The 11,013-nt window shown below is 33.8% G+C and overlaps 1 protein-coding gene across 1 annotated transcript; it reads left to right on the top strand.

Annotated features, from left to right (window-relative positions):
• The first annotated feature begins 4,700 nt into the window (after positions 1-4,700).
• Positions 4,701-8,315, top strand: LOC110450492 (mediator of RNA polymerase II transcription subunit 29-like). Its single transcript, XM_021498045.1, has 4 exons — positions 4,701-4,839; positions 5,329-5,387; positions 5,941-6,025; positions 7,103-8,315. Exons 1-4 carry the CDS (start codon positions 4,720-4,722, stop codon positions 7,310-7,312), a joined length of 474 nt encoding a protein of 157 aa, XP_021353720.1. The 5' UTR covers positions 4,701-4,719; the 3' UTR covers positions 7,313-8,315.
• The last annotated feature ends 2,698 nt before the right edge of the window (positions 8,316-11,013 follow it).

Raw genomic sequence — 11,013 nt, 5'->3', positions numbered from 1 at the left:
GTATTTATTCTTAGACTTGCACTACTATAGCTTTATCCAAGGGAGATAACTTCTACGGAGATAATTACTACTGTTAGGTATGCAGATAGTTGATTACTGACAATACTGTCAAAAATAGATTAGTAGTACTATACTGTAGTACTAGGCTAATACTGTACTACCGTTACCATAATGCTAGTGTAAAGTAACTGCTACAGATATTGTATCAAATGTTAAGTCTATTTTCTTGTTAAACGTCACAAGTTATTCTATAATCTGAAGTTATTAAGTACATTATTGTCTCCCACCACACTGACCTATGACAGTATGAGAGCATGATGCTAGGAAGAGAGAGTTGCAGCACCCCTGTACAAATGTATGATTGATGAAATTGATGTGTTATAAAAACAAGTGAACTGTTTTTATTGTGTTTGTGAACTCTAATTGATGACCACAGAAGACCAAAGCCAGGCCTGCTACAATAATATTCTGTACGCTAGTGTAAACTTGTACATCTTTTTTGTGGATATGTAACTTAATTAAGACGCTAGTCGGTCAAACAAATGGTGTATATTTTTCGTCATTAACGTAACGCTAATACAAATTCGATGCTTTCACAGTTTACTGTATGCATATTATGTCAAATGTTAATCCTTTACGTACACATGTATTCAAAACAATTGTTATCCTTAGAAGCAAAGTTTTCTGAAGAGGAGCAAACGGCTGTTAGATCCAAAACCATTCTATTTGACTTCCAACTACTGCAAATCAGTGTTTTTTTTAAACATTTTTGATAATTCAATAAATCAGCGTTTGTTATAACATTCTTTAAAATGGATACTGAGAGTGTCGAATTTGACTTAGGATATAGATATATGTATATATTATGTAAATATAAATATATATAGCAATGATTTCATTTTTAATATCTAGATCATATGATGTCATTAATAATGTTTTTCCTCAATGTCAATACCGTATCCTTCCTTCAGTTTCTTATAATGACTGTCTTATCTAACCTTACTTTTATCTTATGCGTTTCTCTTTGCACTATTTTCTTTCCTATATCTTACCTGTATCTACATATGATATAATTTCCAACTTATGTCATATTCTTGTATAATACATGTACACTGTATAGATGCACTGCTATATATATAGCTTTGAAGTTTACCTCCAACCCTGCCCGACAAACTCCGCCGATATGTGGTCGGACGGGATTGACTAGATATGCCGTTGTGATTAGTCCGTGTACGGATTGGCTTACACAGTCAGCATATCAATCAATAGCAGGGAGGCTGCCTATTTTTCTACTCCAGATGTTGTATGTATCAATTTATTCTTGACCATTGTACTTAACTCATTACCGATTGTCGTACTTTTTTCAATTTAATATTTTACACCTGGACAGATTCACCATGCCAGGCTGCGTATGAAATGCAGTTTACTAAATGACCACCTGTTCACAAACATCTAGTTGAGAGCCCACGCTGTTCTTTTCATGAGGCAAGCGAAACAAGTGAACGTATATTTATATATTACTTTGTCGAAATTGTGAACGTACTAGACAAGTAAGTTTTGCATCTATCCAAGATCAGCTTTCTGTTAAAGTGAAAGCTGTTTGGTGACAACAATCTATCTTAAATGTACAAAATAAAAATATATTTTAATATGGACAAGGTTTCATTATTAAAAGGATGCACGGTAGGCTTGTGGTAGGACGCCGGGCTCGTGACCAAAGGGTTTGTCGTATTTTGACTTATCGATTAGTTTGGCCTGTTAAGCCATTTAGTAATTATTGACTGTACTTACCTGGGGCAATCCGGGCATTGTAAAATGATGGCTGATTAAAACCTGACTTGAAGCAAAGGTCTTTAGTTTTCATTGGAGTATGAGAACACAACAGGGTTGCGAGTTCGAGTCACGGCATGCATGACACGGCACTGTGTTGTATCTTTGAGCAAGATATTTTACTCCGCTTGATCCAGTCTACTCAGCTGTAAATGAGTGCGTGGTTGGGCAGCGCTAGAATTGTTGAATGCTAGCTGTTAGCGCCGAAATGGCAGCACCGGCTGTATGCTCCCCAGGGAGTTGAGCAAGATATTGGCTTGTTGCAAAGGCCCTGTAACCACTGATAATAATTTTGAACCACTTTGAGACGACCTACGAACTAGGTTGTGATAAAGCGGTATATAAGAACCTCGAATTATTATTCTTATTAAATCGAAGCGATTTGTATTTATTTCACATGCAAACTCCTGTTTACGTGTTGCATTGTATTGTTTAAATAGCAAATGATTTAGCGTTGGTACCTCTCTAATTATGTAAATTGTACCTACTTTTGTTGTGGTACACTATTAGTTTATTTCCTTCTGAATATGACATCAGTCTCAAACCTTTCTTTTCCTCTTCCTCTCACCCCTATCTTTACATTCTTCTACTTCTACTCGTTATTGAAACATGTTTTGTTACCATTTGCTTGTTGTCCATATAATTTCTATTTAGGAAACAGATTATAATAATTTTTCAAAATTTGTTTCTGAATCCTTTTTCATTGTCAAATTAATAAAATACATGCAATACATTTGTATAAACATGCGATAAAATGAAGTTTATACTAAAATTGTGGGTGTGTTTCCCCTACTTTTGATGATTGTTCTAATCGGACGCGCCGGCCTATGTAATTTTGGATGAAAGGCCTTTGAGCATCCATTAGATATTGGGTGACCCGACAAACGTTTGTAATATTTTAGGAAATGTTTACCCCTGTAATCAGTTAAAATCGCGAAGCAAATGTTTCACTAAGATTGATTTTTTGTACTGTTTCTTCTACTTAGAAGATGACACAATAATTGTTTTTTTAAGCTTTAAGTAAGTTCCTCTCTTAAGATTTTCATGTGCTTTGTGGCCAATAGATTGGAAACCCATTTTGATGTTTTGGTGATGTGTAATTGTGTAGACTTTGTAAACGAGTTCAATCCCTGCCGTTTTCTCTCTCTCTTTTTTTTTATATCAATATTTAACAAAACATTCAATTTTTGAACAACCACAGTTCAGTCAAATGCATGATAACGTGTGATTTTCATTAAAAATTAAATATTTCGAAAGATTTTAAACGATTGTTTCGGAATAGTTACAGTGGCAAATTGTTGTTACCCTTTACCATTATCCATGTGTGAAACTTAGCTTTATGTTACCATATACTAACGTGTAAATATAAACAGCTTTTAGAGATTTGTTAAATACCCTGTCACAAACTCTTTTGAAATGAACACTCACATGGCTCACAATCTAGGTGGAAAGAAATTATATTATGCAATAAAACTTAAGTTAGCTGTGTCCAATATTTTTCGAAAAATATCTCGATCTCTTCTTTGTCCCATCTCTTACCTACAATTCTTTCTTGTCATATGTATATTTAAGTAGCTCTAACATTGCGTGATATGTATTGTAATCAATTAATTTGTGTCGAAGAGAACTTCAATAAGTTGGCAAAACTTGTGTCCAATTCGTTTGTAACATCTGTTATTTGCAATAAAATATGTTTAAATCTAATCACAAAATCTTTTACTCCAAAGGTAGACAAGCGTTAACGTTGGTCCTATAGCTTTGACCAATGGTCATTAAAATATAATAAAGAGAATATCTATATTTGCTTCTTTATTATGGGTTGAATACATTTGTATAAGCTCAACCTGTTGAGGATTTGTGAGATATCTAGAACGCAAGTGTTTTACTTCAAAATATGACATTCAATCATTTAAACCTGACCGATAAATATCGAACTCTCGTCAAGTGTAGAGCTTTATGATACTTTGTATGCTATGGCGTAAATATAAACTAAATCTGTTTGTGGAATTGTGATGTATCTGCAAAAATAAAAATAAATCTGAAATAAACATTACATATTCGGACCAATGGTAAAACATACATACATCATAATGATTCTTCCAGTACTTCTTCAAAAAAAATAGCAATAACAAAACCTGAACTGTCAAGATCAAAGATGGCAGCCTGAAAACTATATTTTGATTTTCGATCAGAATCGAAACATAACATGCATGAATCGGGACTTACAGTAACCCATGAATGAGCTTCGATAAATAACTGTTAAGATTTTTTTTCAGAAATAGTGATAACCCTCGACTGTCAAAATCTATATATGATGTCGAAAACTGTAAAAATAATTTCATTGGAAGATGTTATTAAAAAGCACTAAAATCAATCACAAAATGTTTATCAATATATCAATACACATTTCGAAAGTATTTCGAGGAATGGGCCAATGTTATGGTGAAACGTCTTGCCGCCGTCTAGTCCGAATTATTCTGACGTTTTATCGACTTTTTTCATATCGGTCTGTCGTTAATCGACGACAGACCGATGTGAAAAAGTCGATAAAACGTCAGAATAATTCGGACTAGCCGCCGTCATGCAATGCTTGTTAAATTCTGATTTGTCAAAAAAAAATCGATGTATCTATAAGTGTTAACCATTTCATTATATGCATGTGTCCAAATCAGTTGTAAGGAATTTATATGCAGAATTTAAAAAAATAATATTAAAAGGTTTTAAAACATCATAAACATTTTATAAACTCCTTTAATGTACATGACATCAGTGTGCACGTGCGAGACACGTCAAGGGGAGACAATTATGTCAAAACTTTTCACATGTAATGTGTTCTTACTCGAACTCACCTTACAAGCGTTTGTGTGATCACAATTGCGGCAAATTAAAATGGCAGCATCCGCCGATCACAGGAACCCCCCATCACAACAACAGCAGCAGCAATTAACAGATTCGGATCCGGTTCATCGAGTAAAATTCCTCATGCCACGGTTAAAGGAATCACTTGCGGTAGGCCTAATACATAATGGATCTGTATTTAGCAGATGGGGGTGGGGTGGGGGGGTGGGGTGCAGGATTGTCGGTCGCCAAAAGTAATGTCTTGATATGTAAACGCAAATAGGAACAATCAAGTTAATAATAATTGTAATAATAAAAGTATCTCACTGTTATTGTTAATTATTGACAGAATTCCAGATTCCTGTAGTTATTAATTACTTAAACATTGCTGTCCCGAAAACCAATGATATTATAAACATTGAGACCTGAGTAGGATTTGATAAATTTCAAAGTCTTCTAAAATATGGATACATCTGCATTGTATTGCTATACAATGTAATAAGCATGCAATTATATATACATATATTTGAGTAATAATGTTCCATAAATATGAATCTGATGCTTTCTATTTTTCTTGAGGTGTTGAAAGATAATATTTTATTTATTAATGTATTATTCTACAATTATGATTTGAATAATACAAAACTCTTTTCTTTACAGAATTTAATCAAAGTAGCAGGCCAGTCTCTACGTCAGAATGCTTTGACAGATGATGGATTGTAAGTGTGTCTTTATGGTACTAGAGACAATACAAAATGTCCAAGATACTTTTTTCTCTTTGTGTAATTAATTAACCAGGTTTTCAGACAGTCCATGCAAATTTTCTTACCAGACTTTCGGTCAGGTAACTGTCCCAAGCTTGCCGAACCGGAACAACTTTTAAAGTGCATTTCGATCAGGTTAGCTTGAAATACTTACTAGTCCAAAGAAAATGAAAAAATAGACTAACAAAAATTAAATGAAAATGATAAACAGGTTTTGGTTTTTGCAGTGGTTTGCCGGGTTTTGCCCCAGTCATGTAACAAAGCATTATTCTTCACTCCATCAATGTCATTTAACAGAGGCATTTAAAATGCTCAAGTGACATGACTTTGAGGTAGAAAACATTTGCCGGACATTTGGTCCGGAATTACAATAGTGATCGTCGGACCGGCAGTAATTTTTACCGGAGATATCCATCGGACCGCCATCTTTCCCATGGACTGGTATCCTCTATATATAATTCTTCTTCTTTTGCGTTATTGGTTTATTTCATTCCATGTCTTTTTCCAGACGTCCTGCTGACAGTCAACAACTAAAGTTTGAGAAAAGCCTTGAGGAGTTTTATTCCCTTTGTGACCAGATAGAGTCAAACTTGGTATGTAGTTATATACCTTTAAGTATTAATGAATGTGTTTGTAGTGTTATTCTTTACCTGGAAATGGAAAAGACAGATATAGATTTTAAGGTTAATGGTAGAATATAACAATATGGTGGCAGATTTAAAGGGGAGTCTATATCTGCAATTTTTCCTTGGGTGGTGGGATGGCGCAGTGGATATAGCACACTTGCCTTTCACCAAGGCGGTCTGGGTTCGATTCCCCGATAAGAGGTGAAAAGGTATGGGGTCACCTGCCTGACCAGTGCACTCCGGTTTCCTCACACATAAAGACCCACCGTGCGCTAACATACGGGCCGACGAGTGATTTATATAAGTTGAAATAACTTGTTTCATAGTTGTTGTTAAATGAATAAAGATTATATTTACATAATCATTCATAGATTCAATCAGCTTAAAACGTATAGGTGTGTACTTCCTATTATCGAATACACTTCCAGGATTAAAGTGTAGGTTAGTTTGAAGTAGTTGTTTTACTGCTCAGAAAAGAAATTGTTAATGGATGTCCTTAGATATTTTTGTGTGTCTGTCCTCCATGATGATAGTTTCCAGGTAAGAGGTCCTTCAAGGTTGTTTTTTCTTGCAGATTTATTAAACTTTAATTTTTGATTTTATAACTAGTTCTTAGTTCCTTACATTGGTCACACTGCACTATTAAAATTTCAAAAAGTTTATGTTCAACATTTTCCGCACAAATGCCATAATTAGGTCATAATCAATGTCATGAGTTGTTTACACAGCTTTCTGTTACAAACTTGGATTTAACAATAGTGAAAAGAAGAAAATGGTATGAGTGATTTCTCTGAAGGATTCAAGCTTTCGTGTTTTTATATATATATTTTTTAATTGAAAGAAAAGGATCTATCAGGCTTTCTCAGTGTTAGGTCTAGCTGTCTCTAAAAATTAATGGTTTAACGTGCAAAACATCTCCAAACAAAAATAAATTTATCTACAGCATATATATCCATAAAACAATTAGTATGAATTCTAAATTGCAAGTTAAAAATAGGAGCCAGCTTGTTAATATGTTGTGCATATATTTGATATTGGTTTCAGAGACTTGCCTTGGAAATTCATCAGCAGAACACTGACAGCCAGAAGTTTATCCCGTTCACAGTTAATGTGCCGAAGGAAAACAACCAGTGGCCGGAAACCCCCAGTGCCGTCCCGTACACACAGTTCATCTCTATGGTCAGACAACAAATCAGCTGTGCTAAGGAAATTCACGATCTCCTCATGGAATGCTCAAAGAAAATTTCTGATTGAATGCAGGCCACTATTCTGGCTGGTATTCCAGAAGAAGAATATGGGAATCTCAAGGCCTGGTTTTAGCATAAAACTAAAACAAAAAGCTTGTATGTTAGATGCTAAAGATACTGATCTTTGAAAGAAGTTAAGCAAAAGTGCGAAATGATTGACTGTCTTGAAACCAATCATGCGCAATAACTTTCAAGTGATCATGAAGGTCAAAGACCTCGGCCTTTGCTCAAGATTAGATCAAATGTAATACATCAAATGATGCTGGTGTTTTCTTGTTGTCTACAGTATTTACATATATATACATGTATTCGGTTTTCTGAAACAAAATTTAGATGTTGTAACAATTGCTAGGTGGTGACTAGAAGAAAGCAGAACACTTTTGTGATTTGTTTAAGTGAGATCTAGAGTTTAAACAATGATAATAATGTGTTCCAATCATCCGAGCATTTAAAGTAACAAGTCACTAAAAATATTAATGTTGAACAGTAGTGAATGTAAATTGTTCAGTTAGCTCCCTTCCATCACCTTTATTTTGGGGGAAAGTTGAGGGAAAACATACTGAAGCTTGGATTAACTCATTCACCCCTGAAAACACGTTTGAACTCTCCCATTACAAAGGTTGGAATAATAGTTCATTGTGAAGTTTCAGGGTTGAATGAGTTAATATAAGCAATGAAGGCAGAGTGGGGTGGGAGTTACATGTTGATGTTATGATCAAAATCTTTAGTACATGAGCTATAGATTTATAATGTGTAAGTGATAATTGAATATGAGGGTGTCTTTTTCTTTAAACTGATTATGTGTGATGGTGTGTGTAATTGAACATTGACTGATTATGTGTGATGGTGTGTGTAATTGTATATTGACTGATTATGTGTGATTGTGTATGTAACCTATAATGTGTTAGGGTGTATGTAAAATGACGTGTGAGGGTGTATACAATTGTATGTATGTAATCAATTCATGAATGTTTATTAAACTGATATAAACTTAACAAGAATAAGTTATGTTTTGTTTCCCACTGGGACTGAATACTAGAGGTGAATATTTATCAATTATGGACTTCTGTTGAAGTAAATATGAGGTTATATGGACCTGAAAAGGGATATTGACTGAAACAATGTTTGATACTCATTGGTCAAAGTTAAAGGGTCAAATACAATGTATGGCACATGGACAACTTTGAAGTTGATATTTGTGTACACATGTCTCAAAAAATACTCTGTAACAGATATAATTTATACTGAATTTAATTCAAAGTATAAAGAAAGTATACAATTAAATTTAAGTTGTCATTGTTCAATATTTTAGGGTCAAAGTTCACACTAGAACATTTTTAACAAAAGTTCATTACATAATCACACCATAATATGCTAACATTGTCTTCTAAACCTGTTGGATATTTTAAGAGTGAGTTTGATATGCCGTCGCATGTCATCTGGTATCAACTTGTTTTTCTTTAGCAGACCCTCTCAGTAACCAATAGGCCTAGAGTCTTTATATTGGACTAATATATCATGTTGGAATGAAGGGCTACCAAGTTTTTTCAAATGACATAGTCTTGATTCAGACATACATACTTAATTGATAGTGTATAAGTATATAGATAGCGTATAAGTATATAGATAGTGTATAAGTATATAGATAGCGTATAAGTATATAGATAGTGTATAAGTATATAGATAGTGTATAAGTATAGGTGCACAATATGATTAGTCACTCAATGCAAAATAAAAGCCAAACAAAGAACTAAGTTTTACAGCACTAAAATTTTAAATTTCTAGTTTCCACATATTATTGAGGTGTTTTTTTTATGCCGCTAAGTCCTCTTAATACTTTCTCAAATTGACACCTTGCTCCCTTCTGAACAGTTGCTTATGGTCTGTAACGTATTCTTCTTGTTTACTAATTGATCCCAGTATGTCGACTGATGATCAGACAGTTTGTCCCTACTCCATAACATCTCAGTAAAACTATTTATAGGTGAAAACAATGTTAAACAATCAGCTTCCTAAGAATGGGTACTGACGACCTTAGTAGTCACTCCATCAAATTAGATATCGGTTCCACTGAATATTGGATCAAATTCCTTATTATTTTATACCTTGTACCTTCTTAATTGTAGTCACGTGATTTGCCTATTTTCAACATTTGAACTTTTCAATTCGCAGAATTATTTGCTGTAAAGTGTCTTTATCAATAGTGGTTTTACATTCAGTCAAGAAAAAAAGACAAAACGTTTTTGTCTACAATTATTATAGAATCTTTTGTAGGTTTTTGTTTGTTTGTTTATTTGGCGTTTGGCGTCAATGAGCGAAAATGAAATTCAGTCAAATATTACGTGTGCTATAAAACCAACAACTGAGCAAAACGTAAGATATTTGTTTAAGTATGGTAAACATCTTGATAATAATATATCGATGAATGTATGTTTTCATCTAAAAGTATACTTATTTTTTTCCCGTTTTCACATATGACTGTCATAAATATTTCACGTTTCGTGTTTTCTTAAGGTGACATTGCTTTTACACGTTTTCATCTGAATGTGTATCTAATTTTTCACGTTTTCATCTGAATGTGTCACTAGTTTTCCACGTTTTCATCTGAATTTGTAACTAGTTTTTCACGTTTTCATCTGAATGTGTCACTAGTTTTCACGTTTTCATCTGAATGTGCAATTAGTTTTTCACGTTTTCATCTGAATGTGTCACTAGTTTTTCACGTTTTCATCTGAATGTGTCACTAGTTTTTTTACCTTTTTTTTCTGAATGTGTCACTGTATTTTCACATTTTCATCTGAATCGCACTCGGGTTTTTTCACGTTTTCATGTGAATGTGTCACTAGTTTTTCATTTGAGGGTGTCATACATTTTCACGATTTATCTGAAGGAGACGTTAAGTTTCACGTTTTCATCTTTTTTTTCACTGTTGTGTTCAACGGTGTTAAGGTGAGTCACTGTCATTGCCATCGATCGATAACAGTTAAGCATACGAGTGCACATGTGCAGCCAGATGAGACGAAATACAAAAGCTTTACAGGCACAACAGAAGAACAATATATAGTCCTCATCAAACTGAAACTACCGAGCCAAAATAAAATAGAGATCAAACTGTATACAGCAAATCAATTTTGCAAGACAATTACAGTGCAGAAAAGTTCGATAGTTTTTAATTTTATTATCACATGGCCTTTCCGACTGGTATGTTTACTTTATAATTGTCACCGCGTGGAACATCGACCTAAAATATCGATGAACGTTTGCGCAATGTGTGTGGTTATTTTAGTTTTTGTTTATTCTTATTAGCAGGATTTCCTCTAACCTTTAAATTCAAAGACAACAATAAAAGGATCCACACACAATGGCATGCAAAGTTTCCGGATCTGCCACAGAACATTAAGGGTGTCCATGAAGTCTTTTATATAACGTTTTTTTTTTTAGTTCGTTTTTCTTAATTTTTAAAGGTTTAGTTATTTATGTACCACAGGGTACAATCCAAAGACTATCCTATATTAATATGTTTATATTCCGTACCAAGTCATATCAATATTCGGTGGTAAGTCATATAAATATTCGTATATAAGTCACATACAAGTCAATCACGAACAAATCATTGGCTGAGTCAAAGGTTCCATTATATTTCAAGAAGGCACATGTCAGACCATTGTTAAAGAAGCCTGGAATGGACAAGGAGGAGTTGAAGAACTA

Source organism: Mizuhopecten yessoensis, unplaced genomic scaffold (genome assembly GCF_002113885.1).
Source record: "Mizuhopecten yessoensis strain PY_sf001 unplaced genomic scaffold, ASM211388v2 scaffold5229, whole genome shotgun sequence".
NCBI lineage: Eukaryota > Metazoa > Mollusca > Bivalvia > Pectinida > Pectinidae > Mizuhopecten > Mizuhopecten yessoensis.
The sequence above is the reverse complement of the archived record's forward strand: the minus strand, read 5'-3'. Positions and strand labels throughout refer to the sequence as shown.

What these genes read in the sequence shown, in the direction of transcription:
- LOC110450492 (XM_021498045.1), top strand. Translation starts at nt 4,720, where the DNA reads ATGGCAGCATCCGCCGATCACAGGAACCCCCCATCACAACAACAGCAG. An exon ending in GGTTAAAGGAATCACTTGCG is followed by an intron (nt 4,840 to 5,328) that starts GTAGGCCTAATA and finishes TTTTCTTTACAG; the next exon opens with AATTTAATCAAAGTAGCAGG. An exon ending in ACCAGATAGAGTCAAACTTG is followed by an intron (nt 6,026 to 7,102) that starts GTATGTAGTTAT and finishes TATTGGTTTCAG; the next exon opens with AGACTTGCCTTGGAAATTCA.